At 44.0% G+C, this 22,618-nt stretch overlaps 5 protein-coding genes across 5 annotated transcripts; 2 read left to right on the top strand and 3 right to left on the bottom strand.

The window, feature by feature from the left end:
• Positions 1-76: 76 nt before the first annotated feature.
• LOC128707120 (vesicle-associated membrane protein-associated protein B) lies at positions 77-3,280 on the bottom strand. Its single transcript, XM_053802070.1, has 5 exons — positions 3,156-3,280; positions 1,727-1,879; positions 1,408-1,650; positions 1,133-1,290; positions 77-322 (listed from the first exon to the last, which is right to left on the bottom strand). Exons 1-5 carry the CDS (start codon positions 3,211-3,213, stop codon positions 77-79), a joined length of 858 nt encoding a protein of 285 aa, XP_053658045.1. The 5' UTR covers positions 3,214-3,280.
• Positions 3,281-3,883: 603 nt separating this feature from the next.
• LOC128710962 (putative protein TPRXL) lies at positions 3,884-6,894 on the top strand. The gene is made up of 6 exons (XM_053805861.1): positions 3,884-3,916; positions 4,929-4,964; positions 5,296-5,517; positions 5,841-5,898; positions 6,086-6,661; positions 6,731-6,894. Exons 1-6 carry the CDS (start codon positions 3,884-3,886, stop codon positions 6,892-6,894), a joined length of 1,089 nt encoding a protein of 362 aa, XP_053661836.1.
• A 1,419-nt stretch (positions 6,895-8,313) lies between these two features.
• LOC128709441 (complex I intermediate-associated protein 30, mitochondrial) lies at positions 8,314-9,517 on the top strand. The gene is made up of 2 exons (XM_053804441.1): positions 8,314-9,012; positions 9,101-9,517. The coding sequence occupies exons 1-2, from the start codon at positions 8,449-8,451 to the stop codon at positions 9,515-9,517; spliced, it is 981 nt and encodes a 326-aa protein (XP_053660416.1). The 5' UTR covers positions 8,314-8,448.
• Positions 9,518-9,972: 455 nt separating this feature from the next.
• Positions 9,973-11,113, bottom strand: LOC128707896 (probable cardiolipin synthase (CMP-forming)). Its single transcript, XM_053802856.1, has 2 exons — positions 10,307-11,113; positions 9,973-10,221 (listed from the first exon to the last, which is right to left on the bottom strand). Exons 1-2 carry the CDS (start codon positions 11,111-11,113, stop codon positions 9,973-9,975), a joined length of 1,056 nt encoding a protein of 351 aa, XP_053658831.1.
• A 5,001-nt stretch (positions 11,114-16,114) lies between these two features.
• LOC128707335 (progestin and adipoQ receptor family member 4) lies at positions 16,115-22,400 on the bottom strand. The gene is made up of 6 exons (XM_053802290.1): positions 22,145-22,400; positions 20,965-21,180; positions 20,056-20,159; positions 19,727-19,864; positions 17,463-17,603; positions 16,115-16,222 (listed from the first exon to the last, which is right to left on the bottom strand). Exons 1-6 carry the CDS (start codon positions 22,398-22,400, stop codon positions 16,115-16,117), a joined length of 963 nt encoding a protein of 320 aa, XP_053658265.1.
• Positions 22,401-22,618: the final 218 nt, after the last annotated feature.

Below are 22,618 nucleotides of genomic sequence, written 5' to 3'. Positions count from 1 at the left end.
GTTTCGTTTCCTGTTTCCGCGATCCCGGCAGCGCAACGTTCACCGGTCGGTTACCCACCCGTCGTTAAATTAAACTTTATTTGTTACCGTCGCTGTACATGACCTTGCCGATCAGTACGCCGACAATGCCCATGACCACGGCGGCAATCACGGCATACATTAGCTCCAGCGGCGGATTGCGAGCCAGCTGTTGCGGTGGCGAGTACGGATTTTGGTAGTGTACGGGCACCGACTGTACCGGGACTGACTTTGCGGCGGTAGCCGCCGACGATTGCTCCTTAGCCCGTCCGTCCACTTGCATGTGTAGCTGTATAATTTGTTCCTACAATGAAAACGCACGAAATGAATGAAAATATTTAGTATGAGCATATTTATACTATTTTATGCGGTTAATCTAAGGATGAGAACGATGTTTTTTTTTGTTTTTTTCCCTCCCTCCAGTCCATACATAACTGTGACTAACTGAAATTACACATACCAATATCGCTTCTTTCCCAAACCAAGAACCTAGAACAAAAGCTTTTTTTTAGGAGAAAAGATAAAACAACGAATAAAGTAATTGTGTGAAAGGCAAAAAGGTAACGTAACACGTAACTCTCAAGAGATATTCCTCACATGACCGCATGAATGGAGCTTTTGTTCATCCATTGTTGATTAGTTTTTTTTTGTAGCGTTGCTTCACATCCAACCCAGTGCGTGTATGGGTGTAAGTCTTTGTTAGAAAGGTAACACTATTGATTTGTTGTTCTTGCTCGTTCTAGCATGAGATTAGTCCTTGCTGCGCAACTTAAATAAATGAAACAATTTTCTATAGCTAATAATAACTAATACTACACCAGCCAGAGAAGTCTTTAAAAATGGCTTATAACAGTGCAATAAAAACAATTGGTACATGGAAATATAAATCCAAAAGCCAAGGAAATATAAATCCAAAAGCCAAGGAAATATAAATCCAAAAAACGGCCAACATTTCCAGGAATTTGTTTTCTATGATTGCACAACAAAAATATAATAATGCCAAAATGTCTTTCATCGTTTCGGCCTTTTTCGATTACTTCTTATACGAATGCTGATATGAGATAAAAGTGACTAAGCAAGGAACATTCTGATTGTCCATGCATACAACACTCACCCGCAGTTGCAAATTTTCCTGACGCAAAACACTTTCGTTGTCCCGGAGTTTCTTCACCTCCTTTAGCAGTGCCGCCTCCGACTTCTGCTCGTCCTCGTTGCTCATCGCGTTAAACTGTGCGTTTGAGAACTGTGCGCCGGCATCGTTGCTTGCCACAGCTGCTGTGATGGTGACGATGTGGTTAAAAAAAAATAATACAAAATTAATAGGAAAAAAAACATTAAAATATCGAACGAGTGAAACATTCTGCGGTGTGTATGGGTTACGATCCATACCAGACGATTGTTTACTGTTGGGCGGTGAGGCCACCGTCGCCGATTCAGCTGCCGGTGCCGGCTGGTTGCTGTCCAGCGGGCACTCGAACACGCACCGTAGCTTCGAATCCATCAGCTTCTCCGGATACTTCTTCCAGAGGTCCTCCAGATTAATTTCCTCATCGTCGGGCTTTACCATCGATTGCACCATGAACTTGTGCTTGTTCTTCTCATTCGAATCGAATATGAACGGCTGTAGAACGACTGCAAACATAAAAGAAAGAGAGTTAGGAAGTTGTTCCTTTGGAATGAGTGTTACGAGTTGCACCGAAACACTTACTGGCTATTTCCTGTGATTCGTGGGGTTCCAGTAAGCCACAGTTCGGTCGCACACAGTACTTCTTCGGTGCGGTTGTTTTGATTTTGAAAAAGATATCATGGTCGGTTGGATTGGTGAGCCGCATATAGGACGCAACAGCAGTCCGGAACGGGCCTGGAAATTGTGTTGCATAGAGAGAACAGGAATGAAAGAAGAAAATATTAGTGAATATGAAACAAAGGACTAATGGAATGTAGCAATCGCTGGCAGTGTTTTAGCGAAAACAAGTGGGGTTTTTTCCCCAAAATGCGTTCCTTCGCATCCTTTCCCATTCCATTTCCCTAAATTTTTATTGTTATCCTTTCATTTTATGCGTGTTTGTGTGCGCGGAGTTTTCCCTTTCGGTTTGATTGCTGGGCCAATTGTCGCACTTCCGGTTGATTGAAGGAAGGTGTTTCACATGGTCTATATTGTGTGCGAGTCCAATTCCATTACATCCTGTGTTTTGATGGCAGCTTGATCGAGGAATGTTGAGGAATCAGGATGCAGGATGCATCGAAACGCACAAACACACACGCACAAGAGCACGTGAATTGATTGGAGCGATATTAGCGTTTGTTTTAAGGAGGACAATTTTAATTTAAAAATATCCTTTACACATTTGTTTTTTTTTTTTATTTCACCAATGACATTATGATGACGATTTTACAAAATTGCATCGCATCGTTAGACCAAGGGACTACGTTAGGTGTGTGTATATATATAAATATGCGCAACATAGTTCTAACCTCAACACTGCTTGTCAGCCACATGTCCCTCTCGTTGCCCCCTCTCAACTTTCCTCCTCGTCCTATACTACGAACGACGTTCTAAACACACAAATACACAGGGTGCGCATGTAACAGTGGATGACTTCTGGATTTCGAATGTTCATTTGCGATAATTCCCTGGGTGGACAGTGCGCTTTTTGAATGTCGTCATCCGCTTTTACATTTAAAGGATAGGGTTTTTTTGGTATTAGGAGGGGGCAAAGATGCATTATGCCCGTCTTCCCTAAACGTGCTGCGTCACGGTAAGGTAGCGACACGGAGCGGCAGAGTGAGGGAGAAAAGGCAAGAGGAAAAGCGCTTATCGCCGCACCCTATCCGTGTTGGAAAGTGGGGTAGAGCACAACACTTTTCACAACGCTTAGCTCAACCAGATGCTGGGGGTGGGGGGAGTTTTCTATGGTTTAAGGATTTAAATAGCGAAACCCTCCACCTGCTGATGCTGGCCACGCAGCCGGTTACTTCTCCTGCTCGCCCCTCTTGCAGTCGGTGACTTTGTGGTTTGCGAATAGGGTAGGTAGGGGCCACGGTGGGGAGAAGATGTGGCAGCACGGTGCGTACACCTCATCCGCTCGATTCATTACAAACCTCTTTTGTGTTACGAGTCGCGAATAGAATCTTACCCAGGAATTTGAGCTCGTTCGCCGGTTCAATATTTAATAACTGAGTAGGTTTCGCCATATTTGAACCAGGTTGCAAAAGGCCACACTACACACAGACGCGCTCGCACGCACGCAGTAAATGTTCGATTTTTTCTGCTTTCCTCTGGTCGCCGCACGGTTCTCGTGCTCGCTCTGTCACTACCTCGCGAGCGCTCTCTTTTTCTGGCGCTCCCTCTCCTTCTCGCTCTCTCGTATACACACAAACGCGCCGGATTGCGTGGATCGTCCTTACGAGGTTTTATTTGCGTATGTGTGCGGGTTTTTTCTCCTATTGCTCCGATTTTCTTCTACTTCAATACTTTTACACCCTTCGAACGTGTCCGGTCCCGTGAAGGGGGTTAAAAATTATTCCCTAATCTTTTTCCACCAGTGGTTTAGACTTCCTTAACGAACTTCCGTCGCTTTGATGCGCCTTCCACTCTGGTCTTTTCGGTAGCACCGTAAAGTGTCCAAGTCAACAGACAACTTGCCACACGGTGCGGCTTCCTTTCTACGAACCGAACGCTTCTCTATTGTGCACGAAACTATCGTTTACGAACAAAATACACTAACACATCACATGAATACATACACGTACACAAACTCACACACACAAAGACGCGCGCGCGCGGGCTGGGAACCAACGGAATTGGAAATTTTAAAATTTTCTGTGTGGCTCAGAAAAAGGCTTTGCCCAGGATGGATGGGAAATGTCGGCGAACCTTTATCGAAGGCAGCTTTGCGTAAACGGTTGGTACGGGAATACGCACACTAGCGCCATCCAGTCCAGAAGCTGTCATTCATCAATTTTCGATTATATGAGCCAAGGTTCATAGAAGAGAGAACCTAACATCGAAAAAGAAAACGATTTTGTTTTCTTTTAGCTCGAATTTAAATTAAAAACTAGATGGAATAACAAAAACGCCGATAAATACACACTTTTTGACGACATTGTACATAAAATGCATCTGCAAATTATTTTTCAATGTGCAACGGCATAAACAAGGTTGATAAATAAGAGAAATTTGTGTCAACCGAAAAATGATTTTTTGCTACTGCTTGTACAGGAAGTTCCCGAGATACACGGATTCGGAGATTCGTGTTTTTTTTTAATTTGACAACTCAGCCAGTTTATAGCACAAAATTGAAGCAGGAAGGTTGTTTATGCCTTCTATTTCGATGCAAAACAGTTCTTTTAATTGTTGTTAACGTTTTCATTCGAAAAGTCTCCTGAAATGATGAATATAAAATTAGCATTGCAAAAAACTTCCAGATTCGACCTACGCGGATCTCTTGTGGATTATAGAGGTCCGCTATTAGAGAGTATCTCGGTAATTGCTGGTAATTATAAAGAAATTGAGCAAATTTTAATATTAAATATAATACATTTTGATCAATAAAACGAAACCAGCCTACTTCAATTATTTAGAAAAAACAACCCTATCCCAAGCTGTTGACAACCACTGCAGTCGAATCTAGTAACCTTGGCCTTTGCCATAAAAAATTCCAATTGTGTCATTTTGTTGTAGCAGCAAGAGCAGGATCGAAGCAACTCTGTTTTGTTTTCGGGAATCGGCAACAAACCTTTTCCCTTTCACCAAAAACAACAACAAATTCAGCCTCATAAAAAAGGAGAACCAACTACAGGGAACTGTTCTGCGTTACAACCCCTTGCCCGTGAAAAGCTGGTAAAAAAGTGAACATTAAGTGCGCCATGCTTTAATAATCTTTAAATTTGCACCGTCTGTATCGAAGTGCTGTGCGCCGATGTCCGATTATTGTACGAAAATGGTAAGTTTTGCTTGAGAGTGGTAGAAAGACCGTTTCCACAGCAATATGTTGGTTAGTTGCTGCGTACTGCGTGCGTGTTATGCTAAAGTAAACGGATGTTTTTCCTTCCCATTCTATTACGGCGTTGTTAGTATGTCTGTATTCATGTTGCAATTAGACAAGCGAAAAAGAGAAGTGATTTTCGTATGTTTAATTTTATCTCCGGTTAAAAGTTTTGCTTTCAGTTTTAAGAACAGGAACACAAACAAAACTCTATAAGACAAGTACACATCCTGCGCCGCTTGGAAGGTATTTTAGTCATTAATTAATTATCTTCTATCTGCATTCGAAGGCTCTTCTGGACGATACCAACGGTAACACGGTGAACATAAACAACCAGCCTGCTGCGGAGGCGGCCGCGGACGGGTGCACCGTTGGTGCAGGGATGGCACCAACAACAGTTGATTCCGTCACGATGCTACACTCACCGTCGAACGACGATCTGAGCCAAAGTTTGTCCGAGTACACGGACGCCGATGAAAGCATATCAGCCCCAACCGAACTGCTAGCGGAAGTAAGTCTTCTAGTTTTCAGATTCATGGATCTGAATGAATCTTTGATCTGAATCCCTGAAAGGTTATGAATATCTTTTTTTCTCGTACATCATTCGTAGATATAAGATAATTCATAATGCGTCGAGAAGACTATCAGTGTGGGTTCATGATTATTGCAGGATTTATGATTCTTTTGCCTACTATGAATCTTTTGGGATTTGAAGATTCAAAAATATTGTATGATGTGAATTGATTCTTCACTGAAGCTTCATATGGATGACTCTTCTCAAAAGATGAATAAAACACAACACCATTTTAAACCCTTCTCTCTTTCACTTTTCAGTTCCTGTCGGCCATTATGATTCGTGACTATGTAAATGCGCTTAAGTACTGCAAGCAGAGTAAGTGTGATTTTTTCTTTAAAGATAGAGAGTAGGGGACTGATCCTCGCATCACTATATTGGGGTATGAGGTGGCACTCATCGTCATCATTTATTGTAGTTTTTTTTCTTTATCAGGAAAAGAAATACACTAAATTAGTTGTAAAGCTATGCTATCACTAAAATCCATTCAAAAATTCTTCCACAGTACTACAATACGAGCCGAACAATACAACTGCACGCGATTTTTATCCACACATCCTCTCCAAAATAAGCGAAATGCAAAGCAACGAGCTGTCGGGCGAGAGTGACGAAAACTACAACTTTAACTGCAGTTCGCCATTAGCTTCATCAGCTTCATCGCCATCTTCCTGTTCCGTTTCCTCATCGCCGGCATCGTCTCGTTCATCCTGCTCCTCATCTTCATCTTCCTCATCCGGTTGCGATAACATCGACGAAGTTATCATGGTCTGCAGCAGCGACAGTGACGAATCGTCCGAGGCGTGCTGCTCGTTTCCGGATTCGATTGGCAATGAGGACGAGGGTGGAAAAGGCTACATTCAACAGCAACAAGCGCCGGAAGGGAATGAAGGGAACAGCTCTCATCCGTTGGTGCAGGAAGCGGCAACAGCAGTCGGGGCGCTTGCATTGACGGGTTCCCGTTCGCTGAGTGACAACAATACTTCCCAGTCGTACTCGAGTCTGCTGTTGGAGGACGAGGAAAAGGACCTTACCCTGTCCGACATTTCGAACCTCAACATCGAGGAGGATGAAACATCGAACGGTAAGCAAAATGACAGGGCAGGACAAATATCGGTAGATTTGTTTGACTACACACTTTTTCATTTTCCAGATTGTGGTGGTTCGCTGGAGAATAGCTACACACCGTTGGATGTGACTGCACCGGTGGTAAAACCGGTCCCGACGACGAATCTTGCTTCTGCCACGGTATTTGCCTCACGGCTTGTGGCAATGCTACGGTCTAAAGTAATACCGTCCAAGGCGGCAGGCGATTGATTCATTTGAGTGTAACGCTCGTACAACTAGTACAGGTGGAGTTCAACTTTCAGTAGATTGTTTTGCGTTTCGCTTCGTTTATAGATCTCAGTACGGCTTGGTGTGCGAGATATGTTGAAATAGTCTCGCATCCTTCGTATGCTATTTAGAAAAGTACAACCCAAGAACTAAATATGATTCGTACAAAGAACACTCTGATACACTGACTACATAGCTTAAGAGCACCTAGAATAGTTCAGTATTTGTTTGTAAACATATACGTATTCCGTTAAGAGCAACGCTCTTACCGAGAGATATTAGGTGGGTGATGAGATACATTTACATATTTGCTTCCTAACTTTCCCGTCCAGCCAATATGTGCTCTAATTTTGACGTATTTGTTTTATCCCGTTACTAGTTCGCTTTCGGCAGCAGATATTCAGTATTGAGTGGTTTTCGTATTTTATTCCACATTTCTCTTTTACATATTTATGTAACCAGTATTCAGTCTCATCGTTATACAAGCTAGAGAAGTAAAAAGGAGGGTAAACGCGAATAAATGAATTCCTGTTGCGATGCAAATCAACGAGATATGAAGGGAACAAGTAGATCGACCTTAGCTACATTAGGTACGTACAGCTGAAAAAAGAAAACAAACCAAACCATTCCATACCATTCCTAGTAAACATACACAACCGTATTCGTAACAATAGTTTTCGTTACATCATTATTACTAGACACGTACATCAGAATGCGTATGAGATCTCTTAAAGACTTAGGTATACTTCCCTACAGTATCCTTCATTCGGGGAAACGGGCAATGTGCGGGATAAATAGTGATTATTTAGCCTCTGAAATGCGGACGAAAACACATGGTATACATGAGCAAAATAATACACAACAAAAAAGAACAGAAAAAGGTAACAATATTTTATATTTGTAGTGATATAAGGATATGTATTTGTTTTGTGGAAACAGGCCAGAGAAGAAAACAAAAAAGGTACTAATCATACATATTTGTGCACTAGTCATCGTTGTATAATTGTGTGAACAATGAATCGGAAAAAGGAAATAAAATCAACAATAATTTCTGTGAATTGATGTGTTTTTGTATTGTTTTTAGTTTTAAGAAGAGTTTCATATGGATCTTCACAGAAGATTGATTCAAATTATGTGCTGAATCTCAGTATGTTGATCTAGGCATGTTTGGGGATTCATAGATATTTGAGAATTCTGAAATCTTATGGAATTCAAGAATCTTCTAAGATGCATAAATTTTAATAGACTTAGATTCATACTCAGTAGAATGATTAATTTTAATTCCTGTATTCCTGTATCAAATTAATCCAACCACCTCACAACCATGCAAACCGTGTAGCAGCACCTGTAGAAAATGGTGCCTTGACAGCTGTTTGTTTTTGTTCGTCGGTGTCGAATTGCACCATAATATTTTGTTGTCACCTGTGTTGAAACGGATAAGGTGTTCGGTAGAACATTGTGCCGGCGTTGTTCCGGAATGATGTTAAGCAGTTAGTACGAATAATCAAAGATCTCTTGAACAAAACTCCCACTCTCATGCTGGGAATGTATTCACTGCGGCATCGGTTTGTAGCGCTTGGTCGATGTTGGGAGCGGGAGTACCATGCGTTACCGAAAAAGGCCACCACATCCACAAGGCAGCAGGTCACCGAAAACCGGCTGCTGGTGCGTCAGCTAGAGGCGAACCTCATCCGGCCGGGCGTCCTATCAAGCGGATTGTTTTGGGAGCGCCATCGCAAAGGTGGCTACGAGAAAGAACTGCGTGTTTCGACGAAGGAATCAATCATTAACGGGCTGAAGGAGCTGCGCACGGAGTTTGCTTTGTTTCAGCAGGAGTGGAAAGAGAAGCTGGAAAGCGATCCGTTTGTAGTGTTCCGACCGGGTGAGATCGATGTGGTGTTTGGATTTGAAAAGCAAACCGATCTGGACCGCTGGGTCGTAACGACGGACAAGGACCATGGTCAGGGATATTCGCAGGCATCGCTCGAACTAAGCCCGGCTGGATACGGATTGTTTCATGGCACCCTAGAATCGCGTGTGCCTAAAGATGGCCGAATCAAACGGGCTGGTTACGCTAATATCAAAAGTCTACGCGTAAGGGTAAGAATGCTTGCGAACCAATCGGCACACGAGACATTTACATCTAATTTAATTTGTTTTCTTTCTTTCTTTTTTATTCAACATCTAGAAGTCATTTAAACGGGACGCATTCTACGACTGGAACCAGTATAATACGCTCGTGTTGAAGGTACGCGGTGATGGACGCTCCTATCTAATCAACCTAACTGCGGAAGGTTACTACGATATACTCTGGAACGATATCTACCACTACGTGCTGTACACGCGCGGTGGACCACATTGGCAGGTGGCAAAAATTCCATTTTCCAAGTTTTTTCTCGCTTCAAAGGGCCGAGTGCAGGACCAGCAGGGTCCAGTACCACTCAATCGAATCACAAATGTGGGCTTCTCCGTCGGTTCGCGCGGTGGTCACGAAGGTAGCTTTCGTCTGGAACTCGATTTTATCGGTTTGGAGTTTGATCCTTCACATCAGGAAGAGTTCGCATATGAAATGTACCGCCAACCGAAGTATATTGTGGCAACGTAGATGATAATTTTATAGCGAATTGGTTTGAGTTGTGGTTGTTTTAGAAATGTTGAGGAAATAGATATGGAAATAGATATCATACATTGTACAGTGTACTTGCTAATGGGTTTAAAGTTCTCTAACGTTTTCGTTTTCGTTTCGGGAGCTTAATCATGGTACCGTTAATTAAATTTGACAACTATATAAAGTATTGCAATTTAATCCTCGTGAGTTTTGAAATCATAGAAGTCATAGAAATTGTCTAATAATGAGGAACTATCTTTATTTATTTACATGTTTTTGGACCAAAACCTGTGTCTACCGTGGGTAGTTTATACGGCACTAAATTTGGGGGGGAGGGGGATTTTTTTTCTGGGAGTCAAACAACAACGAGAAGAAAAAAAAGACAACTCCAACAAATGAAGACAGGAGCTGAGGACAGGGTACACACCGTGGTTGCGTGTACGTGTCGTGGACTACGATTTTTTGCGTAGTATTTTGTACGTGTCCTTGCTGGTGAGGTAGCTAGCGGCAGCCGCAACGGTGGTAAACCCGGTCAAATACCACAGCCCGTGAAGATACACATGGTCGACGTAGTTGAAGATTGGTGCACCGAGCGTGGCAGCAACAGTTACCAGCTGCACGGCAGTGTTCAGCTTGCTGATGAAGGTTGGCGCCAGCTGGGCGGTTGCGTGTGTCACGTCAAAGTACCGGGAAAGGGTGCGCTGAAATGTGAATACGACGAAAAGGAAAGTTTACTTAGCATAAGCAACCGAAACGAATAGAGAACAAGTAGGTATAATAGTTTACCGGTTGCGGCAGGCTGATGTAGCGTATGACGAAACCGGCCCCGATAAGAAACACATCCCGAAACAATATCATTGCGGTTAGCCACATTGGGAGCAAATCGATGTAAGACATCGCGATAACGAGCGATCCGACCAGCACCTTGTCCGCCATCGGATCGAGAAATGACCCGAGCCGGCTAGCCTGACTCGGCCAGTGGCGCGCAATCAATCCGTCGGCAAGATCGGTTAGTCCCGCGACGATCAGCATACCCATCGCAAGCCGGAACTCGCCCTGTACGATCACGTAGCCGAGATAGGGCGATGCGACGATGCGCCCTATACACAGCAGGTTCGGTACGGTGGCAATATTTTCCCGCTCGATTACCTCCTCGACGCGTTCCTTTACCTTTTCTTTGCGCTCGCGGATGTCCCGCACTAGCACGTCACGCTTTTCCTGTAGCAGTTGTTTGTTCTTTTGCAGCACGTTCTGCAGCAGTTCCGAACCTTCGACCGACTTGACGGCGACTACGCGAGGTTGCTTCTTCTTCAGGTTGGATGAATAGCGCCGCTGATAGCTACCGCAACTGGCGGATGACAACAGTGCGCTGGCAGTGGTTTGGTCTCGACCGAACCATGGTTGTGTGTCGTACGAAAAGCGAGGTGTACCCAGACGTCGCGCATTCCCTGGAAGCAGTCCGCGCGTACCACGACCGATCCAGCTGCGGGGAACGTACAGGGAGCGGTGGTAAGCGATACGCAACAGCAATCCCGGCAGCGCTGAACGGCCGGAAATAGTTAGCAGTGTGTGCGTACCGAGTGTTAGCAACATGCTTATTGTTTTACGATCCGGCAACAGGCGGGTTGAACACGAAGGTGGTATACATGCGATCGGCAGGGTGTCCCGGTTTGCGTTGTAGCGGAATATTTGTCACGTTTTCTTTTTTGCTGAACGTTGAGCTTCGTACCGCTATAATCTGACGGGTTTATCTTGCTATCGGCAAGCGGAAAAACGCAACACAAACCATATCACCGGTTCTACTGCGTGTAAACTGGGTCCAGTGCACACCGTGGACAATGAATGGCGTAGCTAAATCTGGGACACACGGTGCACGCAGATGTTTGCAAACTTCGCTACGAGAAATTTGGGTCCCGGCTTGTTGAGCAACTCCTGTCTGGTGTGTGAATTTTTTTTCTCTTTCCTCTGTGCTTACAAAGAAAATAAATAAATCCTACATCGCTCTTCTGCTGATCCGCAAGATGTCAAGTTGCTTGACATTTAGATTGCTGGGTTGAATACTTTACATAGGTGCAATTGCATTTCGCTGTTTTTTTTTTCAAATGTGTCGTCATTGTAGTCTCGTTAAATTCTTTTTTACTTGTTGTCAATTCATGTATCCTGTTATTGTCTTTCAAATTTATGTGCTAAGTTGTTCAAGAGAGAATTATTAAAATAGAATAGGAACAAAGCCTTTCAATGCACAATGCGCCACAGCAAAAAACACAATTATCAATACGAAATACATTAACCAAAAGTAAATATATAAGTAAAACTATGGAAGTATGCAATATTTCAATAGATTGAACTATTATGTGTTGGTTTTATAGAAAAGCGAATAAAAAAACCAAATAGATAACTAGATACCAGATTTCGGTAACGTGATTAATCTATGCTAACACAGCTCATTCAGCACTACAGCACAGTCTACATAATGAATAAATAGGTTTTCATTTTATATAGTTTGCTAACATGATATCAGAGCAAATAAGTATTTTTTAATTAATCTCATCTTCATCAATCAAAGAAAATAAATATTTCATGGAGACGCCCGGTGGTTCAGTAACAGGGGAAGCGATCTTCAACCTCATTAAGACGGATCTTCCGTTCGTAGAGTTGAATAATCAGTTACGCGAAGAATGCAATCAACCAAAAGCAAGAAATAGCAAACCAAAGTATTCTAAAATTATAAGTGCCCAACAAGGAGAAGGAGACGCCTAGTACTTCATGAAGTATTGCCGTATCACAGAGTGAAAATGATTACAATAAAGAAACCTAGCGGAAATCATTATATGGCTTATCACAGGCGTGTAATATTATCGCACTGAACTTTACCGCCGCCAGCCGATCCAACAGAATGTGGCGCAGAAAAGTTGTTTGTATATATTATTGCTTTATTTCAATGGAAGGTTTCCTACAGTTTGTTTTTTTTTTTAATTTCTTTCATATTTGTTTTCCTAAACTCACTAAAACAAGTCCATTAGATTACATAACGTACGATTTTCAAGTTCCAGAAATAACTTGAATGAAGTATGTCTTTGCGTGTTTCTTTGTTTATATATATGTGTGTGTGTTTGTTTTGGGGTTTCCCGTTTTTCTCTCCTGTTTGGTCAACGCACAATTATTTTTCTAGCCTTACGCTGCGTCACTAGCGTGTTCGCATCATCGCATGTGTATTCTAATATTTGAAGTAATTGTGTGAGTTTTACATATGTATAAATTTCTATTATTTTAGTTACGATTTATATGTTATTCTGCTTGTTCATTTTTTTTATGCTCTCTGCAGCTCTTTGTTCTCATGGTTTCGCTACAAATAACGCTGAAGGAAGCAAAACAGTACGGTAACCTTAAGATGGTGATAAACTTCAACTATTCGGAGATTAGCGCTGTGCAGGGCGTGCCAGTTCCCCGCAGGAACGGGAACTTCTGTCGCCTGTGGTAGGAAGCAGTAAGTACCTAACGCTATAACCACTGCCATTGATGGCGACATTGTTGCCTATTCTTTGTTTTGTTACTAATTTCGGAAAATTCTCTATGAAAGAACGGGTGTACCGGGTTCTGGCTTCGCCGAAAGCTCATTTTACAGCTTAATTGATTTTTGGTTTGTTTTTTTTTTATATTCTGCATTGTTACTTATGTTATCCGCTTGGGTGGGAAATTTCTTGTTTACTTGCTCTTTTCTGACTATTCCCTCCTCCCCCTCCCAAAGGTTCATTGTTTACATAATGTTCTATTATTGTGTTCCTTGCAATGCAAAGCAGATGCGTAGCTGTTTTGTCAAATCGCCCCTCACTACCACTCTTCCGATGATCGACTGCCCCGACCCGCCCATAATTTACTGCTGCAGCCCCCCAAAAAACCTATTAAACACTTTAAAGCGCGAAAAATATAATATCACATTGCACAGTAGTGTTTTGTTTTATTTTTTATGGTGGATTTGCCTTTACTAAAGAGAATGTGTACTTCATTCCGATCGTCTCACTTGTCACTGCTAGTGAGGGCTGTAACGAGAGGCTAGTGAGGGACTGGATGGATGGTGGAGATTCAGAAAATAAAATCGTTTTGGGGAAAAATCTACACATCGAGTGGAAGGATACACATCAGATACACGCTGGATATAGGAAAGGACTCTCCCGGTTCGCCAGGTTCGCTACACTTTGCACTACAGCTAATAGCTAATAAAGCTTTTTTTTAGTTTCAGAAAGTGTGTTGGTTGTAGTTTGGCGAGCAGTATCATGGTGTGCCCACAACAACAACAGCAACAAAAAGAAACACCAGCCCCAAACACAACCAACAAAATGCAACCCAGGGATGTCATGGACTTTGCGACCGTGTGTGGAATCTGCTAATTGGAAGAATATTTTCAAACACACACGCACACACAGTGACACAGTGACATCATAGATATAGATTCAGATATCGGAAAGATGCGCCACTGCCATGTAATAGCCAACGTAGTGATCACAGATACCGGGACTCCCCCAAAAACAACTTCGAGGATCACGCCCAAAAACAAACAAACAAAACAAAACAAAAAACACCCAAATGAACCCTAGAAGCATGGCGATTCGCAGCGGGAAAGATAGAGTGTTGGGCGAAGGGAGAGATAAAAAAAAACCCAGCCCGATAATGTGTTGTTTGTTGGGGGCTTTTTCGTTTGCTTCTTCTTTCTCTTTTTCTTCTTTAGCTATGTTTAGTTGTTGTTGCTTTTTTTCTTTGTTAAATACAGTGTTGCTAAACGCAGCAACGTCACCCCGACCCCCGGTGGTGTGTTGCCACAGGTATAGTAAGTCTATTCTTAACGCTAGAGCATTCATGGGAAAATTAATACTTAAACAGCCTTTCGTAACAGTTTCTTAGCTAGTTTTCCTACGGTAAAAGGTACGACGAACGAAGGATTGCACCTTGGCGAGTAGCACACCTAATCTGGGGCTGGTGATCCGTCCGTCAGGAAAAGAGGAAGGAAGGACTCTTCGATAAATTCCGCACAGACACAGGTGAAAAGCAAAACTGTAAGGATCCCATCGAAGTTCCGGACCCGTGGATATGCAGCGTGTGTGTGTGTATGGGGGGAGATGTGTAAGGAGGTTGAACTCACAAATATGGCTCCCCGAGGCAGGACGATCCTGATTGAAGTCAGAGCTCGTAATGTTTCTAAACTTACGGCATTCAGTGAATGTTGCTGCAGTATACACCTACACACACACACACCCACACATCACAGGATAATCAACATGAATTGTCTCAATTTTGATCTATCTACTGGTAATAAGTAGCTATTAGGAATTCCTATCCTCGTGCATCACTAGGCAGCGTGTGCACCACGCACTGGCCGCCATTTTGTATACTACGGAGCGTTACGACTACACTCTTTCAAATAGGTGCATCTATGGAAAGAAGAGGATAGAGAGAGCGAGAAAAGAGAGAGAGAGAGAGAGAAAGAGAGAGAAAGATAGAGAGAAAATGTATGTTAGTTTGACAGCTAAGTGTTTGACAGCCGATCGTTAGTAACCTCACTGTGACGTTTATCCGCTGCCGCACTACTACTACCAGAACCAACGCATCAACGCGTAGTACTGCCTGTAGCCTATAACAAAGCACCTGTGTGGGCTGATCCAGCATCAGCACGATGCCATGTTGTTTTTTCTTTTGAAAGGAGATTATGGCGCTTACACATTAAACAGGGGGAGGTCTCGTTTCACCGGCCCCAAATGGAGTATTGGTTTTTGTTTTTTTTTTAATCTTTTCTTGGGTTAATTGTTGTTGTTGCTTCTTCGTCCTCCGCAAATGTTCTCGTTCAGGCACCTCACTCGATCACAAGCGTATCGAAACGTATGTATGTGTTTGTATGGGCATGTATGTGTTTGTTTATATGTGTCTTTGACGTCGGAAGGAGAGAAGGGGACACATGTGGATACAAGTCCCGCTAGTGGAGCATGGAAGGGTCCTTCCCATATTTTCGATATTATCTCTTTACAGGAGCAATGCGACCAAACGGGAAGCGCAGTTTGCGCGGCCATTTTGTAGTAGCCTTCAGTGCAGTGGCAACAATAGCAAGCGTACTCTATGCGGTTCGAGCAAGAATGTTTTTTAAAAGTTTTTGTTTTAATGCCTTTTCACGTATTCGTGTGCACATCGAGGAAGCCTGAATGAGTGTGTCTGTGTATGTGGGTGTGTGGGTGTGTATGTTGAATGTGTTGCCTGTAGGGGGCATTGGTTCTGCACAATTAATTTCATTACCGGAGCCAGCCAGTGGCGCCTTTTACACCACGTTGGAGGCGGCTTGGCAACGTGCCAAAGTATTTCTTGCTTCTTTCTTGCTCTTGGACGACAGGCCTAATTAGTTTATCGAAGGCGCACAGTGCAACACGCTACAAAATCGCACCGTTTCGAACGGTTCTGATGGATCGAAAACACCAAATTGACGGACCCGGGATATATGTGGTGGCTGCGGGCAGCGTTGCAGACCGGACCACCCACCCGACGGTCAGCACCGGTATGGCAAGCAGCACACGGTTGAGCTAATAATGCTGCTGCTACTCCTGCCGTTGCAAGTCATAGCTCCAGGTGTGACCCGTTTATCGAGTCTATGTTTAACGATGAGGTATAGTTGAGCCCGTTACATTCTGCCCGCTGCATCCATTCGATGTCCCGTATGGTAGCCTGCACGATGGTGGAAGAAAGAAGATGAAAAACAAATGCATCAATTTAATAAAAATAACACATAGATTAGCAATACACGTCGTATATATCTGTCTTATGTACTCCTCCTAAAGAAGTGGAAGAAACATAAGAATCATTGTATGTTCTAGCGATAAGGGAGCCTGACTAAGCTTGGACGGTTGTCTATGGCATGAGTCTTTATCTCCGCGATTCCTCAGGCCTACACTAAGACCACTTTAAAACCGATCACCTGTCAAACCTGTCAAAAATTCTTCAAACACATTTTCCTGTTGAACGCGGCTAATAAGTGTTCTTCAGCAATGGACAGAATCTGTAGCCTAAAATCACTTGTCTGGGTACTGAGTTATAGATAACTAACGCGGATAGCTACTGTTTGTTCGGTATTGGACAAAGGTTGTATCCCAAAGATTCGTACGCGTTCCTGTCAAATGCGGCTTAGTAAGTGTTCTTCAACATTAATGAGACTCAAGATCTCAGAGGCATCTCTGGGTACTTGGACTATAAATTTTATCTTTATCTAACTGTTACAAATGAATCTTGTCTAACATGGAAGCAATGTACAGATGGGTTGAAGTCCTATTTTCACTTTGCACAAGGGAGTATAGCTACGCTATAGTCACTACGTCTGCTTGGTAACGTCATGAGAATGCTATTTTGTCCGGTCCAGCAGGTACATGTCACAAATGTTAAGTGTTGGTCTATTAGTTGTTCATTTATACTGCCTTGGTGGACTTCTTGTTAGCAAAAGGATGAACGACGCTGCCGAAGGCAAACGTGCCCGAATGTTTGCAATACGGCATTCCTCAACCATCTGCGATCAAGTCTAACCACAAAGGTCCTGACCACGATTCTGGTATGGGTAAACATTCTAATACGTAATATAACAAAGAAACCCCAACGAATAATGTCTGCCTGGTGCTCAGAAATCTAATGCCCAGCATGGTAACCTAGAATTTCTCATCGACCGTAACGTTTACCATGGAAACCTTGAAAATCTCGTGTGTACAACTAAATTGCTCGCGTATTGATCGAATTTCCGTGGCTGGAAAAAAGAAAACTTTATACACTAAAAGCTGAGAGAGAGGGAGAGACAGAGAGACAGGGATGAAAAAGAGACAGCACGCGATAGAAATACAGCCCGTGTGATGATGGAGTCAATGCATGTGAGACGATGAGTTTCTACGGGTGCATCGTGCACCACGTGACCGTGTCGACTTACCTGGTGCATGGAGTAAACGGCAACAACCACCAGGACGTGCATGATGTTATGCGAGTTCAAATAGATGTCAACACTTCCGGGAAACCATTTCTCGGGGATATGCATCGCTCCAATTACTCCACCCACGGCAGAGACGGCATCCTGTTGGGATTGCAACGGTATGACATTTATATATATTTGCTTGCCTGGTGCCTTCTGTTTTCTCCCAACACATGCGATTGGGTGTTGGATCGCCGCAGCGGGGCCAGCAAACGGTAGAAGCAAATGGTGGGCAAAACTCACGATAATGATGCAAAGTGAAACAATGAAATTATGCATTTACAATGCACCGGAAACGCAATTCCGGTTGCACAACAGCGTCAGCGAAAAGCGACCATCAAATCACGAATGCTGATGGACGCGGTAATGATGCACCCAGCCGTCGTCCTGACAGCTCCCAGCCCGCTTTCACGCGCTTCCTACAAACACACACATACGGCCGTGGTTTTTCTACTTATGAAATAACAAAAACCTCCCATTATAATGGCAGGCCCAACAACAATCGCCCACGCGACGCGTGATTTCTTGATGAATGCGCGCGCGTGCCGTGCCGTCCGGTGCAAGGATATGATAACGGATGATTGCCGGTTGATTACCGGTTTGCGTTGCACAAGCGAACACGAGCGCTCCATATCGATTACAGCCCCACCACCCACGCGCCGGCGGGCCACCTTTCCGGCAGAAAAAAAAGGGGTGTTTGGGCTGGTCCATCGGCGCGGGACGTCCCAGGACGCCTGCATGTAGGCAACGTCCGCGATGCACACGCCCGGGGTCCGCTGATCACATGGCAGCCCGTAACAATTTCAAAGAGCGATTAAGGTCGTTAGTAATTTATGGACTATCTATCTAACTGGTCGGCCAGCGTTTGGCCGGCGCGTCGGAAACTTTTGCTCTATTGTCCATTGGTAATGGTCATTCGCTTTGATTAGGAGCTGCTATATCCGGAAGACGAACGAACGAAGGTAATAGAAAATGCAGGAAAGGGTGTGGAGGGAGAGCGATGGAGGGGGGATAGGGGCAGTAGGTGGGGGACAAATGGAAGTATCATTCGTTACAATATTTTTCGCTTTCCTTTCCCCCTTTTCAACGCCTTTCAATGCGTTCCCCTTCCGCCCGGCTGCTCATTGAGGCAATCGCCGATAGGCAGCATTACCGGTGAAACTATCATTAGTATACATTATTTAGCACCATCCGTGTTTGCCATCAGCACTGCACCCGCTCTCGCGTGCGCGATCCGCGTTCTTTTCCAACCTAGAGTTCCCGGGGTTTTGGTTTGTGGAACGAAAAACAAAAGGCAGCTCGTTAAACATTAAGGGGGTGGTACACTATGCGCATTTATATTTTATTTTTTTGTTCTTTAATGAAAACCAAAATTTAGATTGTCTTTCCCTGAAGTTCATGAGTTCCAAATATTGCAGACAAAAAGCAACGAAACATGCCGCAGCGCTTCGACGGAGAACACCAAACTTCAACCATGGATTATCTCCCAACGCCATGCGCTTAACGCTGGTGGACATTACAACTTAAAAGTGCTTCATTCGGTTTAAATGGAGTTGATTTTTCTATTTTAAACCGGTATCTATTTTTCATTTTTCAATGCAATCAAAAAGTTCTACGTACGATGACAGGAAATAGACTAAAAAAGGAGAATAAAATATTGATATTGGGCTAAGTTTAGCGTTGCGGCTTCTACAGAGTCAACAGAGTTATCCAATGTAGGACAAAATTCTTATCTTACATTTAAAGTTATCTTTTGAAAAACTTCCTAAAATCATTTTATCTTCAGACCGTCAAAGTGTACTACCCCCTTAATGGCCTTTCACTGCGTTCACCGCATTCGGGTGGCTTGTTTGACCGGTATTGATGGAAAATAAATTTCATTTCAAAACCCACCAACGGTTCCGAGGCCCCCCGTCGGATCGCCCATTAATAATGGAGCTAGTGGGTTTGCGGAGTCGCATCACACACCGGCCAGGCGAAACAAATCGCGCAAATAGCGACAGAACAGTCAGATGCATCCATTTTCGCACTGCACATCAACCGGAACGAGAGTTAATTGTGTTTACGGTTCGCAGGACCCGGAGCAACGTCCACCACGTGGCGTCGCCGAGTGGGCAGGACGATGAGAAACAACAACGAAAAAACAGGAGATTCCTCCCTCTCGGGGAAGCGACTGGCAAACGTGCCAGGGTGTTGGGAGGGGTGTTGAAGATGGGGCCACTTACCTGCAAAAAGACGTGGGTGAGTGAGGTAGGATTTCCGCCACCGAGCTTGGAGATTCGCAGCAACGTGAGTATGATACGCATGCTGAACGGCAGCAGAAAGCATAACCGTCGCTGCCAAGGCGACGAAGCCGTCATTGCCTGCGTTACGTCGGAGGTTTAGCGAAAAATGGCAAGGTTGTGAAATCGAAACAGGAAGAAACGGACCGGTAGAGCATCAAGGTTCGATTCAATCAAAGTCAAACAAATTAACAAAATAGAGAGAGAGAAAGAGAAAGAAAGAAAGAAAAACAGTTGGAGAGATGTGATAAGATGAACCGGACATTACGTACCTTGTAGAGGCCCCAAATGCACAGCAGCGAGTAGGAAATGATGAGCAGCCATTTTAATGGGAAATTTAAACAGTATACCGTTGCCGTTACCATCGGTAGCGCTCCTGTGATGGTGTGTGTGTGTTAAAAAGGGAAGGTAATAAGTATTTCCGACTGCGAAACTCGCAACTGTCACGCACATGTGTCGTTGTGTCGGCGCACCGGCAAACTTTGCACGTGATCACCATTTGCATTAACGATAAGGGATGTTTAACCCAACGGTCGTATTAGATGGGGACTCGTCCTTGCAATGTTCCGAGGTACCCTTGAGGGATTCATACGCACTCGTCTAACTGCTCCAGTGTGGATAGGCTCTATGACAAGCAAGATGTAGACCGTGCTAGACGAACGTTTAACATCCCTGACGTTAAGGCATGTAGATCACGCAATGCAACTGCCACGTTTGCGGAAGCGAGCCATATGTCATGTATCTCTTTGGCGCTGTACGGTAATACCTGTCTGCGTCCTCTGATATTGAGGTTAGTATCATTGCTGTCCGTGGAGATAACTGGATCTACCCAAACGCCACCCCAATACGCATATGAAAGTGTGACAACGCAAGGTAACGTCAGGTAACGTACAGCACAATTCGAGATGCATAGTGACATTTAAACTTTAAGAGCATTAGAAATCTGCGATATGCGGTCTAACACACCGAAAGTCTTTGTCACGAATCTCTCAGTTTAGCAAGTCATTAATATCTCGCAGGCAATATATGATCGTTAGCGAGGCAGTGAACACCAACGCGAGCAGAAGCTTGCAGGTCAATCGTCGAGCAGCGTCCAAACCGAAGAGCAGGGCAGAACATCCCTACCTCTTCTGTTTCGCCACTCGCATACGCTTGGACGCGCTGGACGATCGATGGCTTACCGAAACTTTGGCTGATCCATATGCCGAGCATGTCGAGCTGTAGCAGCCGGTAGTAGATGCCCTCGCCGTTCTCCAGGTTCATAAACAGATGGTAGACGAAGCTGCCGCACCACGGTGCAACGGAACCGACCAGATGACACCACGACAGAAAGCGATAATCTTTCTCCCATGGCATCATTGCCGGCACTGTTGCCAGGATGTAGACAATTGGAATGCCTGGACACGGCAGATCATTGGTGATAACGGCGATTATCGCCATCGTGCGCGTATGAAAAAAGGGGGAGAGAGAGAGAGAAATAGACAAAGAGAATAGAGTAGATTCATAGGCGATCGAACAATACGTTAGGTTTGATTGTAGAGGTGAATGTGCGAATAACGGACGTATCAACAGTAACTGCAATGTTTGAAGCTGCTTAGCAAGCTGCCCGTCTTTTTTATATAATTCAAGTGTAACGCTCCGTAAGGCTTCTTTTTTATCTATATGAGTCACAGTGATAGAGCCGCGGAAGGCCACAGACCGAAGATTGTTACTGTCTTCTGTATTACTGCGTTATGCTGTTGCTCTTTTCTAGTTTTGAATCTCTATTAAGAAGATTTGTGAAGCTTTAAATACCTAAAGCAATACTGACCAGGCAGTTCTTTTTTGAATTAAAGGAATAAAATCTTCACAGACTCATGAAAATTATGATGGGTCTTTGAACATACATGAGTCCTAATCATTTGACAATCACGGAAGACTTTTGACTTGATACTCTTAAGAATAGCAATAAATTGTAAACTAGAATGGTAGCGTTATGAGGATATATCTAGTATTAAAAACCTCACTACACTACTCTCTCCTATTGCACCTAAACTGATGAGGTTAACAAATACCCTTATCGATCAACTAGTGCCACGTACGTGAGATCCCTAAATTTTGGCGGATTCCAAAAAAAGAGCGTTACACTTTGTAACGCTCCTGTGTGTTGTGACACTGGTAGTGTTCACTACAAACTAGCTTAGTAGATATGCCACTGATTGATTGTTGATTGTTGAATAGTTGAACAGCTGACTGATCGTATATTTACTATTTGAATGTTGAACGATGGTGGACGGTTGGGTTGCGAAAACACTACGTACACGTAACACTTTAGCAGCTCTAGCAGGAAGGTATCGACAATATACTACCAGCAATACTTACCGTGTGTGAGAATATTGATGGTTTCATTGTGTACGTAGAACAGGCTGTTCAGACAACCCTTCACACCCTGCAGTGGCCGGTAGCCGGTGAGCACGTACGGGTTGAACTGCAGATGCTGCGGCATGTCTTTCCATTCGAGCAGGTCGGCCGGTGGCGTTAGCATACGATGCACCTGCTTGAGCAGCGTCGTGGAGCCGCTGGACGTGGTCCCGGACGAGTCAGACGAACCGGTCGCCGGAATCGTTTCCGGGGCCATCGCCACCGGTTCGACCGTTGGCGTTGGCTCCACCGTGACGGAGAAGACGCTCGCGTCCGCGACCTTCCCTTGCGTCTGCAGACGGATTATCTAACGCACAGGAACACAACTGCCAACCGCTGCTGTATGTGCTGGTGTCAACACTGGCTGTGCGTTTGTCGAGTAGACACGAACCCCTTATCGTTAACGGTTGGCCCGCTCGACGCGTGACTTGTTTG

Source organism: Anopheles marshallii, chromosome X (assembly GCF_943734725.1).
Source record: "Anopheles marshallii chromosome X, idAnoMarsDA_429_01, whole genome shotgun sequence".
Lineage (NCBI taxonomy): Eukaryota > Metazoa > Arthropoda > Insecta > Diptera > Culicidae > Anopheles > Anopheles marshallii.
The sequence above is the reverse complement of the archived record's forward strand: the minus strand, read 5'-3'. Positions and strand labels throughout refer to the sequence as shown.

Coding starts and splice junctions, on each gene's coding strand:
- LOC128707120 (XM_053802070.1), bottom strand. CDS start 3,213: ATGGCGAAACCTACTCAGTTATTAAATATTGAACCGGCGAACGAGCTC. Junction 1,651..1,726: donor CGAATCACAGGAAATAGCCA/GTAAGTGTTTCG, acceptor TTATGTTTGCAG/TCGTTCTACAGCCGTTCATA. Junction 323..1,132: donor AGGAAAATTTGCAACTGCGG/GTGAGTGTTGTA, acceptor TTTTCATTGTAG/GAACAAATTATACAGCTACA.
- LOC128710962 (XM_053805861.1), top strand. CDS start 3,884: ATGTCGGCGAACCTTTATCGAAGGCAGCTTTGC. Junction 5,518..5,840: donor CAACCGAACTGCTAGCGGAA/GTAAGTCTTCTA, acceptor TTCACTTTTCAG/TTCCTGTCGGCCATTATGAT. Junction 6,662..6,730: donor GGAGGATGAAACATCGAACG/GTAAGCAAAATG, acceptor TTCATTTTCCAG/ATTGTGGTGGTTCGCTGGAG.
- LOC128709441 (XM_053804441.1), top strand. CDS start 8,449: ATGCTGGGAATGTATTCACTGCGGCATCGGTTTGTAGCGCTTGGTCGA. Junction 9,013..9,100: donor TCAAAAGTCTACGCGTAAGG/GTAAGAATGCTT, acceptor TTCAACATCTAG/AAGTCATTTAAACGGGACGC.
- LOC128707896 (XM_053802856.1), bottom strand. CDS start 11,113: ATGTTGCTAACACTCGGTACGCACACACTGCTAACTATTTCCGGCCGT. Junction 10,222..10,306: donor ACATCAGCCTGCCGCAACCG/GTAAACTATTAT, acceptor TTCACATTTCAG/CGCACCCTTTCCCGGTACTT.
- LOC128707335 (XM_053802290.1), bottom strand. CDS start 22,400: ATGGCCCCGGAAACGATTCCGGCGACCGGTTCGTCTGACTCGTCCGGG. Junction 20,160..20,964: donor ATGGATCAGCCAAAGTTTCG/GTAAGCCATCGA, acceptor ACACCATCACAG/GAGCGCTACCGATGGTAACG. Junction 17,604..19,726: donor TCACCCACGTCTTTTTGCAG/GTAAGTGGCCCC, acceptor CAATCCCAACAG/GATGCCGTCTCTGCCGTGGG.